This window comes from Archocentrus centrarchus, chromosome 24 (genome assembly GCF_007364275.1).
Source record: "Archocentrus centrarchus isolate MPI-CPG fArcCen1 chromosome 24, fArcCen1, whole genome shotgun sequence".
NCBI lineage: Eukaryota > Metazoa > Chordata > Actinopteri > Cichliformes > Cichlidae > Archocentrus > Archocentrus centrarchus.
Window position 1 is genome coordinate 19,724,643 of NC_044369.1, and position 17,105 is coordinate 19,741,747.

Here is a 17,105-nt window from a genome sequence, read left to right on the forward strand (position 1 = left end):
ACACTAATTTGTTTGTGAATAAATATTAAACTGAATGTTTTAAATGGAAAAAACCTGCATTTAAAATGCATGTTTCAAGAGAAACAACGGACACTGAGGACCTTCGATTACAGAGTTCCCATTCATTTTCTCCATAGACAACAGTAGCTGATGCACAGATGGAGTGTTTCCTTGGCTTAGATGGGTATGAGACTCTGTGTTAAATCATCAGTACAAAAGCGAAATAAATCAAGCATGAAAAAAAAAATCAATGATGCAAACGTGCGTACATAAAACTGTAATAGGATCAGTAAGATATGTACAGTATCAGCTTTTAAATTTCTGTCACTTAAAGTTTATGTTCAAATGTTACCAAATCTCCTACATTTTTTTCTCTCCACATTATTTTTTATTACCAAAGAACTTTGGAAAATAAGCATCTAGTTTGAGCCAGTTGTCACTGTTTAATCAGCAGCAGCAGCAGCAGCAGCTTAGATGAACTGTTGCTAATTTTAGTTCACAGTTTTTGTGTGTGCTTTTTTAATAATAATTTGCGTTGCATCCTTTTGAATTAAAAATAAATCTAAACATAAACTTAGATGAAGATCAGACCACATTTTTTTGAGGAATCCTGGGAATTAAAATGGTTCACAGAGGTTTTTCTTGCAACTCTAACTTGCTTGCAATTTGGGGCGAGAATTAAACTGAAAAAGACTTTAAATAATACATTTTTGGATTAAACATTGTATGAAGAGTCAACAACATGCTGCAAACTCCATGTCAAACTGTGCCAAGTTAAAATGTTATTAAGCTGGTCCTATTTTTCTGAGAAAAATGAAGTTGCACTCTTCTGCTAAAGTCTGAGACACTCTTGTGTATTTTGCTCATATCTGATAACTTTATAAAACTGTTGTAGCTTCCATTGCACATCTGACTGTTTTCCTCTCCATAGCAACAGCAGAGAAGAAGAAACCAAACAGAAACCAGATGATGGCTCAGTTATCCAGCCAAACTGGTGGAAAGCACCTGCTTTCCCCAAAATATTAAAACTGGTGGCTATGACATGAACCGTAAAAGGCAACTGTGTCTCTGTGATGAGTAATATTGTTGATATAAAGAAAAATAAGATATGGCTGTTGGTTCTGAAAGATACTTTGTCTTCCATCTCACAAATCTTTTACCTTAAATGTCACGTTTTAATGATGCATTTTTTGCTACAGTACAGTGCGGTTGCCACATGCACATGCACAAAAATCCAGCCAACACTGGATTTCAGTTTCAGTTTGCAGCTGTGATTTCACAATAGTCCCGTATCAGTGAGACTATAGAACAAACAATCCAACTGTGTAAGGGTTTCAATTTAAAGCCTCCACTGAGCTGTGGAGGAATATAGATTGAGTCAGCTTTTTAGGTCTAACAAAAAAAATCACTTTTTACTGATGCCATTCTTCCACAGTTTCACAGACTGTTTTATGATGACAATGTGAGTTGATACAGTATCATGGTGTTGCACTCTTTCTCTAAGGCTCCAAGACATTGTTTGTTTTCAATTGCAGTTGAATCGAGTAGGGCCGGAGGAAAAAATCTTGTCATGACATTTTTTTTTTCATATCAGTTGATATCAATGAACAGTTGTGGTCAGAAGTTTACGTCCCACTCAATGTTATGGTAATATGGGGCTTTTAATGGTTTCTTTGAACTATTCTTTTTCCAGGGTGTAATGACTGTAAAGCATACATCTTTAATGACAAAAACAAGAATTTAGTGCACAATTGTGTTGATTTGTTTTGGATTTTCTCTAATCCATACAGGGTCAAAAGTATACATATATCCTCACTAATATTTGCTTAAATGTCCCTTAGCAAGTTGCACCTGGACCAGACGCTTTGGCAGCCATCAACAAGCTTCTGGCTTAATTCTTTGCAAATTGGTAGAGCTTGTTTAAATTGATTGTTTCCTGCACAGACCTGGCTTTTAACAGGGTTGAGGTCGTAGTTTTTTTCAAAAGGTGTTTTAATCCATTCCAAACCATTTTGATGTGTGTTTTGGATCATTGTCCTGTTAGAAACACCCAACTGTGTCAAATTTCAATCATCTAGCTGTTGATTTGAGGTGAAGTTGAAGAATTTGGAGGTAATCCCTCTTCTTCATTAGTCCACAGACTTTATCTAATTACCAATGTACCAGTGCTACTGGCAAACAAAACAGCCCCTAGAGCATGATGCTACCAACCCACCATGCTTGACAGTTGGTACAGTGTTCTTAGGTTGGAAAGTCTCACCTTTATTCCTCCAAACATACCTCTTGTCATTGTGCCCCAATAGCTCAATCTTTGTCTCATCTGATCATAAAACCTTTCTCCAGAAATTGGCTTGGCTTGTCATGTGGAAAACGCAAATTTCAATGAGCTTGAAGTTTTTGATTTGGAGCAGGGGCTTCTCCTTGGTCGGCACTCTATCAGTCCATAGCGATGTAAAACTCGCTTCTCCTGCGGACCAGTGATGATGGTGTTCCAGTAGTTTCCAGTTTATGGCAGGCTGAGCGTTTGTGGTTCCTGGGTTGTTCCTGAACATCTTAATCAATTTCCTCTCATCTGAGGGTAACAGTTTGGGTCTTCTTCCAGACCTTGGACAAAGTGTTAACACATCTGAGTAACTTGTACTTACATACAAACTGGTTTGAACTGATGATCTTGGAAACTGCAGTTAGAAATGGCCCCCAAGAGACCTTTCCAACTTGTGTAACTCTAAAATGTTCCCTCTTAGATCTTCACTGAGCTCCTTGGATGTTTGCTGTACAATCATTCTACCGTGGAAAAGAGCAGTTCAAAAAAATTAATTTAAGCCCAAAATTACCATGATATTCATACCCATGATGAGTGGGCATTTCTCGTTCACTTGTCCAAATTCAGGGTTTCAAGGGTCATGTTTGTTTAACAGTTTGCGCGAGTTTTAATCAACATTTTCGTGGTCATTTTGTCTTTATCTCATTCTTCTTACACTCTAACATACTGGTGTATAGCCACCAAACCGATGTGGCTCTATCTCTAGTCAACCATATGACTGAAATGATATTCTCATCATCATTGGCCTTTTGTGCTGTCTGTCAAAAATAGTTGGAACGAGTTATATTGTCTTTATTTTTGACTGTCTTGTTTCTATTGACGAAAATTATTTTGGAATAATGATGTTTATCGTTTATGTTTATCGTTTATTGTCTATGACTGAGAAAGCTTCCCAAAAAGTCTTTGGAAATGGTTTATATAAAGTGGCTCTTTGACATAGAATCTGAAAAGAACAGAAAAACATCATCAGGAGTCATCATCTGAATGTTATTTTACCACATAAAATGTTTTGATAATCAGTTCTCATTTACAAACATGACCTGGTCAAGAGGCCCCAATCATCAGAATGAGGTCCACTACACTGCTTACCAAATCTATTAGCATTAGCCTTCACATGAATGCAGTGAAAATGCTACAATCTTCAAAACACTACTTCACAAACCAATTGGACACAATGAGAACATCCAATTTCTTACACAGTCTTTGACGCTAATTTTGAAATTTTGCAAAGCATACTAAACGGTTAAACTAATATGCTTAACATGCTAAGGATTTAACCTGTTTAACAGCAGTATGTGAGCATTGTTTTTGTGCATATATTTGTGTTAGTACAAAACACAGCTGTGCCCAAGTACATCCTTGCAGAGGATTTGAGTATGACTGCATACACTTGTGGATGTGTTATAGTTTCTGTGAATTTGCTAGGGTCCACTTTGGTCTGAGTGATGTAAATCTGACTAAGATAGTCTTTGCAGCTCTGTTTGTATGACTGTATGGACCTGTCTGGGACAGGCACTACAGTTCAATGCACCAATACACGGTCATTCTTCGAGCAGACTTCAAGTGGACTTCAAAGAAGTATAACAAGAACGACTACCCTCTGTGGTGCCTACAGCAGTCTGTGTCTGCAGCTGCAACACAGAATTTATGCATTAGTCTTATTATACATGTTGAGTAAGCCATGTCCACATATGCTGAAATGGAAATGAACTACATTTTAATAGTCTTTAAAATATTTACTAAAAAGTAAAGCAGTAGCTGTTGATCTGGCTTAAAATATAGAGAGAAAACTGAGCAACTTGTTTCAGCCTTTCAGAAAAGATTTATCCAAGAAAATCAGAGCACAAACAAAAACATGTAAGCTACTGGAAATAGCACAAAAAGGCTTTTTCATGTTGTCCATAAGACTAATTCCCTTAAATTTTATGTTACCAGGAGCAAAGATTAGGACAGTGGTAGATGACTACTGGATAAAGATCACAGGAGGAAGGCACGTCACCTCAAGGTTTTTTTGAGATACACTTTGTCATTGCTTTGTCAGCAGCAGAAGCAGGCTTTGGACTGTAGGAGGAAGCTGTAGTACTGGACAGAACCCACACAGGCACAGGGAGAACGCACAAAAAGGCCAGAGTCAGCCAGTGGATTTGAACCCAGGACCTTCTTATTGCAAGGGGACTCTGCACCATTATGTTACCCACAGGTCCACGCTGTCACAAAAAATTAAGAGAGGACATGAATGTCTGACAAATAACAAAATTTATGTCACTCAGACCCAAGCAGACCCTCTCATAGACTCGGAAAGAGGGATGTATAAGATGGACTCCAACTTGTCTTGGACTGCAACTGGCAGCAGCAGTCCTTGTTCTGCTCTGAAGATGTTTTGCAAGTAGTGGGGCCACTCTAACCAGAACCTGCGGGTGGAGAACCTGTCCTTGTGTCACCATGGTAAGCTCACCCAGGACTACTATTGCTAACTTTAGCTTAAGATGGTGGAGTTGATCTATATCAGAAAGAACTAAGTGGAGAGACAGCTCATTATGGCTTCATTATTTACAGACACAACGTAAATATAGCAGTATATACTATAGTAGTACTGTAGTATTATACATAGTATTATTTATTAATGTATTTAAGAAAGCGGTGGTGAGCCTCCTTTCAAATGTACAAACCCGTGCCGTCTCACTGCTACCACAAATACAATCTAATTCTGCTGGAACCACTGCAGTGTTACAACAAGCCACCTTGCTTTCACCTAAATGTTATTGCTTCATAGCTTAGGCACTGATTTGGTGTGTAAAGCATATGCTTTTAAAATAATTAGGCATTTGGTGGATGCAAATAAGCACAAATGGAAAGATCAATGCCGAAAACAAAGAAAGGGGAGAGATAGATACGCTGTGTGTTTGTAGGTTAGCATTTGGCTGCATAGGAAGCGGACGTTCAACAGAGTAATTAAAAATATCTGCTTGAACAGAGCTGATCCATTGTCTGACCTAAGATAATTTGTATCATAGCATAGTGCAGAGTTCCCTGAAATCTCTTAGTGAGCCTGACTGTCAGTAGCAGTGTAATTATGCTGGGAGAGTTCAGTTACTGCAGATGTAAGTGTTGCAGCAGAAGAATTACCACTGCACAGTTGCAAATATAAGCACTATTTCTTAGTGTTGGTTGACTGACCTGTTGTTTTTTTTTTACTATATTTTCATTATACTCTCTGTACATCAACTGGACTGGGGAAGCTTATACACGTTACAGGATGCACTCAAACATACTTAGCATATACACGATATGGGACTAACCACTCACTTGACTACAAAGACCAAAAACCTATTAACCAAAACTGATCAATCACATGTTGGCAAAAATAAGTGAATATAATAAGTTCAGAAACCTGGCATTCAGGTCAGCTACTTATATTAGTGTTATTTCTTTTAGTTAGTTTGGAGTCTGTCCTACCATTCAGCAAAAGCATTATGTCTTCATGAACCTGTTAACTTGATCCTTCTTCACAAATTCGTATCTTTCGCTGAACATGCTATTATTATTATTTTTTTTACCTGCACAGGCAAACTATTTATATACTGAATGTGTAGCATATGCAGATCATTTAGGGAGCGGATGAGCAGCAGAATGCATCTTGTTAGTGCAGCACACATAAGGTGTAGGCCTGTGTGAGTGAAAATCAGCTTTCGGAACTGACGCAGTACTGAGAAACTTCAGGTTTTTCACAGTTTGTGTAACGAGTAAATAAATGTCTAGATGCTAAAGTAGAATATGTGAAGGTGCTGGCAAAATGAATGCCGATTGGTAGTTTATTTAAAGAAATATGAACTCTTTAAACTTTACTTTAAAAAAAATATATAAAAATTGAAGAGTTAGCTATTTCTGCAGCGCCAATCTTCATAGCACACACATTCCACTTACACTGCTCTGACACCCAGTGTAGCCACTTTAACTGATTACACTGTGAGTGGCAGTGTATGAACTGTACTGTGTAATATGAGCATCCTACATCAAGCCTTCTGAGGTTTGAACCAAGTCATTGAGTTTTAGTGTGTGAACATTAACTTAAGGTATCACTAAAAAATCTGCTATCATTGAACGGCAAACCTTGTGCTATCAGCTTTCCTAATTTGAGGTAGACCTGAGATACAGTAATGTGCAAAAGTCTTGAGCCATCCCTCTTTTCTTTATCCTTTGCTTCTATGGAGCAAGACAACAGGTCTGATGGAATGATGAATTTGAAATTATTGGTTCAAATGGTTGCCAGTATTTACAAAGGAGTTCAGGAGCCATCTGTAAAACACAGTAGAGGCTCTGTGATGGTTTGGGGCTGCATTTCAGCCGGTGCTGTTGGGGCTTTTGTCAAAAATGGAACTAATGGAATTATGAACTCAGAAAAGTACCTTCAACTCAAGGACACCAACATCATGTAAAGCTTTAAAAGAGTAGCACCAGCATGTTTCTGGCAGCCAAAAATGATCAATTAATGAAATATTTGAGAAAGCAACAAAAGACAAAATGTAAAAAAAAAAAAAATGTCCCTGTTTTGAGTGGCTAAGTTCACCCAAACTCACTACTGTGTTTTAATAACAGCCAAAAGCCATAAAAGTAAAATTCCCACTTGCCTAGAATGTATGAACAAGCTACATGCAGCCTGGACTGATCTACAAGGGCTGAGGTCCAGTGTGGTACTGATTTGGCGCAGTGAAATTACCTCATCAGATCAGTGAGTGAAGACTTATTTTGTGTTCAGACTATTGAAATACGGTGAATGAACTGTCAGTCAAGTCCCTGGTCAAGGAGTGATGGCTGCATTCTCACAAGCAGAGGCAGAAAGAGAGAGAAGGCGGAGATAAAGAAATGAAAATGGCCAAGAAGACATACACACAATGGGTGGGAATATATAAAAAGATGGAGACCTGGGGCAAGAGAGACTGACAAATTAGAGAGTGTGAAAAAGAAAGAGCGACAGAAAATCTATAGACTCAGAGCTGAGATTGTGTGTGGCCCTTGTTGAAAGCAGTGTTGTACATAAAGGATAGGAAAACCTTTTTATCTCACCGAGTTGCTGCGATGAAGAAGGAGGTCTGAAGATTGTTTGTTGCCAAAGAGCAGAGCTCCGTTCACTTTGAACTCGACCCATTCTAAAAGTGGATTTGCCTTAAAATGCTAAAAAAAAAAACAACCGCATGAGATAGTGCATACTGCAAAACAGCTGCGACTGAGGCTCACTAATAAAATGTGGGAGTTAGGCTGCAATCAAACTGAGTGGGAGGACATTTTTGCCAAATTGCAGTAGTAGGAAGTGAAATTGACTGTTTTATAAGTCTGCAAACAAGTTCTACAGAAGTTATGAAACCAGCGTCAAGATACATGTCATCTTTGATTTTCCTGGGTTTTTTTCTTTCCCAAAATGCATCTTGGTTGTGTACAATCTTCTGGGTTTAAATGGCTGCTTTAAATGTCCCTTCTTTTTTCCCAACCCATGGCACACAGAGATTTCTGCATCCATGTTGCAGCTTCCAAAAGGTAAATTATTCATTATGTGGTGGTGTTCAGTGGTGGAAATGTCACAGGATTGTAATGTCACGGTAAGATAAACACTAAATCTCAGATAGCCTACAGTCACATGCAACTGTATAATTGTACAATTATGGTTTAAGCACTTACATCAGTTTCTGGGAAAATTTCTTTTAGATTAATGTTCCCCTATTACTAATATCTGACAGTCTGAAAGATCAATTACATATCTGTGGATTACGAATTATTATCTCACTGTGATTGTGCACTACACTGAATTACAAGCCCATCATTTTACTCCATTACCTCAATTAAATTAACGTACACACCAACAACATAATTACTACTCCATCAACATTAACAACCACCAGCCGTCTTCAAAACCTTGACTGAAACCAGCCAACGGAGGCAGGCCACGGTTGCAGTCCCGCTACCTGTCACGCCCTTAGATGATTTAGTCATCACTTCTGTGGCAGCAGCTGATGGGTGCTGTGGACTGTTATAGCAACATGGACCTGAACCATCGCCACAGGCAGTGAGTCACCAGTGATATGGCATGTATCTGTGCATTTATGTGTGTGTGTGTGTGTGTGGCGCGCTCTATGGTCTTTTTGCTGTTTTGTTCAATCCAACTGTATGATCTTCCTCTGAAAGCACAGCTTGCATACAGCACCATGACACTTTATATATGTAATATAACATGCTGTTGCCACAGTCTCATTAGGATCCCACATTTATTGCCAAGAAGTCTTTTTATTTTTTTTTTTTAGAAATTCTTGAATTTGTTGAGATACTAGGGATCAGAAACCCAATACCACTTATGTCTTTAGAATACAGATACACACACCAGCCACATTAGTAACACCACTTCAATTCTCATTAACACAATTCTTCCAAAGTTCAAATTGAACATAAGAATGGGGAATGGGGAAAAAGGGATTTAAGTGACTTTGAACGTGGCATGTTGTTGGTCCCAGACGGGCTGGTCTGAGCATTCGGAAACAGATGATCTACTGGGATTTTCCCACAACAACCAGCTCTAGGGGTTTATAGAGAATGGTTCAAAAAACTTGAAAATATCCAGTGAGTGGCAGTTTATTGATGCAGAACTCAGAGGAAGAATGGTCAAACTGCTTCAAAGCAACAGTAACTCAAATAACCACTCGATACAACCAAGGTATGAAGAAGAGCATCTCTGAATGTACAAACACAATGACTACAGCAGCAGAAGACCACACTGGACACCACCCCTGTCAACTATGAACCGGAAACTGAGGTTACAATTCACACAGGTTTGCCAGAATTGGACAATAAAAGATTGGAAAAATGTTGCTTGGTCTTGATTTCTGCTGCAGCATTTGGATGGTAGGGTCAGAATTTGGTGTAAACAACATGAAATCAGGATCCACCCTGCCTTATATCGACAGTTCAGGCTGGTGTGTGTACCAGCTGAGCATCGTTTAAATGCTACATCCTACATGAGCACTGCTGCCGCCCATGCACATCCCTTTATGACCACAGTGTACCCATCTTCTAATGCTGCTTCCAGCAAGATGACATCAACATGGCATAAGCTCAAATCATCTCAAACTGGTTTCTTGAACATGATGATGAGTTCACTGTATTCAAATGATTGACCTTTGGGATGACGTAGAAAAGGAGATTCCTATCATGGATGTGCAACCAACAAATCTGGACCAAAATCTCTGAGGAATGTAACTGAGTTGTGCTGGGGGTCTTTTTTACAGGCAAAACAAGTAATATAAAATTGTCACTTTGGCCTTAAGTACAATTTACAATTTTTTAGAGTAAATGATTACTTGATTGACTGAGAATTTAACTGTTAAATTATTCAATCCCAGAAAAAATCAATAATCCTTTCTGCTACTACTTACTAAGTGTGACTGTGACAAAAGAAAACTTTGACTGACACAGAGAGCTAAAGTATAAGAAAAGCACAAACTTTTTTTTAATTAACTGCTGACATTAAATGAAATATTACTACTAAAAGTAAGAGAAATGAAAACAATCAGGCAAATCTATAATTTTAGCTGGAAGAATTGATTAAACTTAGTACACAATGACATCAGCTGTGGATCATTGATCTCTGCTCAGGTGTGGCGACATTAGCTTTCAGCAATTAACCTAGCTAATGAAGCAGCAGAAAAAAACTGCTACCAGAGTTACATAAGACATCAGTTCCCCTACATGAGACACACTGACCAGCACTGTTTCTTACTCTACAAGTCTCACCTATTAGGTGAGGCTCACTAGCAAAAACAATTACTTCCAACAAGGAATCTGAGGTGGGGTAAGAGGCTGTCTTTTAATCCATAGTCAATATGGTTAACAAATAGCAGAGGACCGTGAGCAGTGTGGCTTCTGGTGGGTAACTGCAGCAATGAAATATCTTCAAATGTGCATCTTTGAAGAGTGGAACTGAGCACTTTTTGTGATGCTTCAAGAGTCCTGTGTTTGAATAGCTGCGACTGCTAACTGTGCATAGCCAAGCTGAAGCATACAGTAGTGTTAGACCTCCAGCTCATCAGCTGGCTTAGCTATTACAACAGTTAACAGAGCAAAAACATGTTGTTGACCTATGGCATAGCATTAGTTCCCACTGCATTAGACACAATGGACTATCTCTGTGACAGCATCTCATTCACAAGCACTCTCTCTATACACACACACACACCACACACACACCACACACGGCCTTTATTTCACACAGGGAAATACACAGCATCCCCATTTACAGCACAGTGGTGTCTTTCTTCGCGTACAGTGTGTGCACCACATTTGGTAAACTCATCGGCATTCTGCTGTGGACGCGTTCACTTACACCACTGTCTTTATTGAATGGAAACGAGCAGAGCAATGTCCTATTTCACAGCACAATAGGCCTACAAGCCACACTCACTCAAAGAGGGTCATACACATAATATCTTTATGGTAAATTGGGTATTTTTTTCTGTATTTTCCTTTTGTATTGAACACAGTGTTTCATGCTAACAGCTTCCTAGCCATCACAATAGTCTTTTTTTTTTATATACTTTGCACGTTCATACTGTACATGACTGCATAAGCTGCAACAGCCAAAGCATTTCACTTCATGTTTATGCACTTTTGTTCACATGCTTGTGCAGTGTCCCATTCTATATCATAGCCTGTCTTTGGCTTCCATACACATGGAGACAAAAGCTCTACAGCGAGATCCTCTAACAGCAGCATTTCATAAATCTTTAGAAAATGCAGGATTTATTTATGATGAGTGGTACCCGCTTTGCCTAAAGGGACTGATTTCCTTCATTTCCCCAGGTAGCGTTTGGAGAATCTTTGCCCAGAATTATTGCTCTGCTGTGGCTGTTAGTCTTATAGCTACTACATACAGTAGCAATAATCATAATACTTTAGTTAAAATGTACTAGAATAAGAAGCTTAAATATAACAGTATTAGAAAAAGAAAACCTACTTTTTCTCACATCTGAGGATTCAATTAAAGTCATGCACCTTACTTAAAATGTCTGTTTGAGGACTTAAAAAGGAGTCATTAATGATAAGTTTGGAAAATGTGACAGCATTTCTTTTTCTCTTCTTACCCTCTGGGGGCTGGCGTATAATTGGCCGTTTTTGACTACTTTTGATTTTAACCTTTAGATCGTCATGCTTCAAGTAGGTTCGCCATCTGAACCTACTTGACCCTATGTGATAAAGTAACTGCCCCCTTGGTAAATCATTAATTAACTGTGGACTAACCACATTTTTTGGAAAGCTGACTTCAGTTTCACTAACCATACCCAGGCCTGGTTACTGCTGAATCAAGAAATCACTTAAATAGAACCTGTCTGACAAATGAAGCGGGCTAAAAGATGTCAAAACAGCAACACACCATGCCACAATCTAAAGAACAAGTAAGGAAACTAAGTCACTGACATCTATCAGTCTGGAAAGGGTTACAAAGCCATTTCTAAGGCTTTGGGACTCCAGTGAACCACGGTGAGAGCCATTATCCACAAATGGGAAAACCTGGAACAGTGCTGAACCTTCCCAGGCATGGCCACCCTATCAACTTACTCCAAGAGAGCATTGACGGCCAGAAGGCCATAAAAGAACCCAGAACAACATCTAACTTCTAGTCTCACTTTTTCAGTTAAGTTCAGTGTTCATGATTCAACAATAAGAAAGCAACTGAGCAAAAACTGTATTCATGGGAGAGGTCCCAGGCGAAAATCACTGCTGGCCAAAAAGAACAAAAAGGCTCGTCTTACATTTGCCAAAAAACATGATTTGGGGGAAAATATTCTGTGGACTGATAAGATAAAAGTTCAACTTTTTAGAAGATTTGAGTCCCGTTGCATCTGGCTAACTAACACAGCCTTTCATAAAAAGAACATCAGCAGTCAAACACGGTGGTGGTAGTGTGATGGTCTGGGGCTGCTTTGGTGCTTCAGGACCTGGACGACTTACATTAATTGATGGCACCATGAATTCTGCTCTCTGCCAGAAATCTTGAAGGAGAATGTCCAGCCAGGAGTTCGTGCCCTGAAGCACAAGCACACTTGGGTTATGACCTGAAACACACCAGCAAGTCCACCTCTGAATGGCTTAAAAAAAACAAAACAAAAAAAAAAAACAAATTGAAGGTTCTGGAGTGACCTAATCAAAGTCCTGACTGATTGAGATGCTTTAGTATGACTTTAAAAAGGCCATTGATGCTCCAAATTCTGCAAAAAAGAGTGGGCAAAAATTCCTCCACAGCAATATGAAAGACTCATTGCCAGTTATCACAAACACTTCATTGCAGTTCTTCCTGCTAATGGTGGCACAACCAGTTATTAGTTTCAGGGGGCAAGTACTTTTTCACATAGAGCCAGGTAGGTTTGATGATCTGAAACATTTATGTGTGACAAATATACAAAGTCAATGTATCAGCATTTTGCACAAAGTGGACTGAACTCAAAACCCAGGAGATGTTAAAAGAGATTATGATCAAAATAAAATGTGACTCTATGCAGTCAAGTCAAGTTCTAACCACACCAAACTCACTCATCCGTGTCTTTATGGACCTTCATGCACTGGTGTGCAGTCATGTTGGAACACGAAGGGGCCATGTGTCTATGTGCTATGTGTACTATGGTGCCTCAGCATCCGCTGACCCCACTCTGTGATTTTACAGGGGCTACCACTTCGTGGCTGAGTTGCTGTTGTTCTCAGTCACTTCCACTTTGTTATAATCCCACTAACGACTGTGGAATATTTAGTAGCGAGGAAATTTCACCACTCGACTTGTTACACAGGTGGCGTCCTATCACAGTGCCATGCTGGAATTCACTGAGCTCCTGAGAGCGACCCATTCTTTCACAAAGGTTTGTAGAAGCAGTCTGCACGCCTAGGTGCTTGGTTTTATACACCTGTTGTCACGGAAGTGATTGGAGCGCCAAAGATGGCAACAAGCTGGTCACAAACTAACCTGAACAAGGCTAAAAGAAGCCTGAAAATATAAATATTATCATAAGCCTCCAGGAAAACAATTCTAATTTCACAGCAACAATATTTACTCACATGCTACCTAAAAAATAAATCTTACTATGCCAGTTTAAGAAATGTCATGATCTACCCTCAGGTCACCTACATTAACCATTTGGCAGCTCCTTGCTGCTTCATTTCATTGTTAGGCTCTGGGGGAGATTTTCCTCACATTATGCAGAAACTACAAGACAGAACTAATGAAACTGTTTGTGCTGTTCCTCACACTTCCCCACATGTATGCACATATACACACCTGCAAACCATCCCTCCTCCCAGTTGTCTTGCCTGGCACCAGTTTCCTCTAACGCAGATGGTGATGGGCAAAAAAAGAGATACACCGGGAGACAAGACAGACAGCATGGTCGTGTCTGATGCTATAATTTTGTATAGGTCTTTTCCTTCTTCACTTTACATGTACCTGCTTCATATATCTCTCCATCTGCCATCCACCCATACCTCATTTCTCTCCCCAGTGCCCCCATCTATCATGCTTCACCTCCATCAATCAGTCTATATGGACTTAGTACAGCCTTAGAGCTCTCAGCAAGAGTGTTCATCTATTTAGCCCTCATATCGTCAAACTACATCATGCCTTGTATCATGACCTTTTATTAACTTCTGAAATGTGACCTTTGAGTAATTCATTTCTCCCCTCCATCCACCTGCCTTCCCACTCCTGCTCCATTTCGAGATAAAGATTCCTTTTTCTTTGTTCCCATCAGAACCTGTCTGTTTGTTGAGCTCTTACAAGATTTAACCCAGACTATCCTCCCCTTACAAGATCAATAGGAACGCAAACACTCACCAGCTGCATGCCACAGATGAAGGCCAAGGTGCACCTGCCACTACAGCACCCCATGATGTCCTCCTGCTTCTCTCTGGAGGTCCACGTGGAGCAGAAACTCCCAAATCTCTCCTTCAAAATCCAAAAGCCCCCAGAGGGCCGTCTGGCTGGCTTGCAGCCCAGGCAGAAGCACTCCCTGCTCGGGCTCAAGAGGGCACGGCACAGCCCACTTGTACTCTCTGGAGCTCAAGGGAATGAAAAGCAGCTACTTAAGCCTGTAACTGTCCCCTGGATTTCCAACACACATGGGTCCGACACAGAAGGTGGGCCCTGGGGATGATTCAAGTCCACAGAGCTGGATATGTAGATAAACCCTTTCGAAGCCTCTGCAGCTGAGGACAGTTTAGTAAGCCTGCTAAATCAGCTGGTGTGGTGCATTTTAACACATGTGACACAAATGAAGGCAGCCTGCTTTATGAGAGGGCTCTTTGATTCAGCAGAGGTTACAGTGACTTTCCAGTTATGTCTACACAGTTTGCACTCGTCCAGACAAAACCTGTGATAACCTCGATTAGTCGCATCCTCATCACAGCGCTGAACACACCGATCTGGCACAGTCCTGGCACGGCAGCAGCCACTTAAGACACTGAAGGGCTGCAAAAGAGACGGTGAGATTAGATGGATATATTCCCCCAGATTAAATCCCTCGTTTAATAATCCGATTAAGCACCACTTGCATTTGCCTGACTGAAACAGCCTAATTTGTTGTAGGGTGGAGAAAACAAGTGAAAGTGGTCCCTGCCTCTTTTCACACGGGCGAGCTCCTCTCCTCTCCTCTCAGGGGAAGTAACGGACATGTAGCGGCAACATCCTTAACCAAACACCGCGTTTTATTTTTGTTTTAAGCCTCCAGCACCAAGGTCCTAAACCTGTCTTATATCTCCCAATAACTGTGGTGTTTTATCCTGTGAGAAAATGGTCATTAAAAAAAAAAAAGAAAAAAAATTTTTTGCTCGCGTGTTGTGATGTGTCAACAGCCGCTGGAAGCTGATTTCGGCGGCTCTTTTGGCTAATGAGTCCTCCTCCGTCGGTTCATCTCCCCGTGAGATCCATGACACAACTGCCGTCTTGTCAACTCGGTCAGCCGATGGTTGCTTCGGTTCAGTCGCTGCTGTGTCCTTTACAGCCAGTGTATTTATACAGAATTTTAAAAAAGAAGACAGAAGAGCATGTCCAAATTTCATAGAGAGGGACGGGGTAAATTTTCAGGTCGAGGTAAGTCTCCAAACGTAACATACACAGGATGATGTGAGCGGGGAAAAAACAGCTAAGTTTTAGTTGGTCGTCTCTGGGTTTGTCTTCAAAGAGTGAAAAGGGGAGACAATGGGAACCGGGATGGACCAACGGACCGAGAGAGACAGGAGCGTCTCCCGCCTGCCATCTGTCAAGTCAAACACCTCGGTGCAGTGGTGCTGTTCCGGAAGAGATTTTCAAAATAAAAGCGGCCAAAATTGGAGAGAAACTTTCTCTTGGCATTCATACACTGAGTAGTGAGTAAGTTAGGTACCTTGCTGTTACCAGGTTAGACGCCCTTTTGCCTTAAGAACTGCCTTAATTTTTCATGGCATAGATGCAACAAGGTGCTTTAAACATTCCTCAGAAATGCTGGTCCATATCCCAAAGATGCTCTATTGGATTGAGATCTGTTGACTGTGGAGGCCATTTGAGTTTAGTGAGCTCATTGTCATGTTCAAGAAATCAGTTTGAGATGATTTGAGCCATCAGAAGATGGTTAAACTGTGATCATAAAGGGATGGTGGGTGCTAAAGGGCCCAAAATGTGCCACAAAAATATCCCCCAAACCATTGCAGTACCACCATCCTGAACTATTGAAACAAGGCAGGATGGATCTATGCTTTCATTTTATTTACACCACATTCTGACCCTACCATCTAAATGTCAAGGCAGAGATTGATCAGACCAGAAAAATTTTTTCAAATCTTCTGTTGTCTGATTTTGGTGAAGCCTTTCGTGTAAACTGCAGCCTCCATTTCCTGTTATTACCTGATAGGAGTGGCACCAGGTGTGATCTTCTGCTGCTGTAGCACATCTGCTTCAAGGTTCGACATGTTGTGCCTGCAGAGATGCTCTTCCGCATACCTTAATTGTAACGAGTGGTTATTTGAGTTACTGTTGCCTTCCTATCAGCTCAAAGCAGTCTTGGCATTCTTCTCTGACCTCAACAAGGCATTTTCACCCAGAGAACTGCTGCTCACTGGATATTTCCTCATTTTTGGAATCTCTGTAAACCCTACAGATGGCCATGTAGGAAAATCCCAGTAGATTTTGAAATAGTCAAGCCAGCCCGTCTGGGATTAACAACCATGCCATGTTCACTTAAGTTGCTTAACCCTTTATAGGGCACTCACTGAAATTCAGAATTTCAACCTTGGAGTGCTTGATGTTAATTCCTTCATTTGCACTAGAAATGTGGCTGAAAAAGAGATGGGCCGACCTATGGATGGAAAGACCTACAGAGTTTAAGATTTTAAAAAAAAGATGTACTTTTATCCCAGATTTGGGAAATAGTTTCATTACAGCAGTTTTTAAAAAATGGATTTAAACACCACACACATACAACAAATAACTTAAATAAGTAGAATCATATATAGGGCAATAAAATAAATACAGTATGATCAAACAATCAAAAGAAACAAAATCAAAATTAATACAATAAGGTAAGTAGGTATACATGTAAGTAAAAATATTAAGTAATGATATTGTATAAGTGAAATATTTCAAAATCAACAAAGCAAAAGCCCAGTTTAAAATGTCTCAGTGTGTGAGAGCGCAGGGTAAAATTTGACCTGTGAATATCTGTCCTTCACACTATTGACGCCAAACTCTTAACCTGCAGAGTTTATTAGTAACATGACCCCACACAAA

General features: G+C 40.1%; 1 protein-coding gene across 3 annotated transcripts in view; it reads right to left on the bottom strand.

Moving 5' to 3' along the window:
- nkain2 (sodium/potassium transporting ATPase interacting 2) overlaps positions 1–15,607 on the bottom strand; it is a 105,990-nt gene extending 90,383 nt beyond the window's left edge. The window contains exons 1-2 of one of the 3 annotated variants that reach the window (XM_030722399.1): positions 14,962–15,607; positions 14,726–14,813 (exon numbers count right to left, since the gene is read on the bottom strand). In XM_030722399.1, the coding sequence (XP_030578259.1) occupies positions 14,726–14,746 (21 nt within the window). In that variant the 5' untranslated portion in view covers positions 14,747–14,813; positions 14,962–15,607. Of the gene's footprint in view, positions 1–14,180 lie in introns of all 3 variants that reach the window. The other 2 variants (XM_030722398.1, XM_030722397.1) reach the window with 2 other exon arrangements.
- Between the last annotated feature and the right edge of the window lie 1,498 nt (positions 15,608–17,105).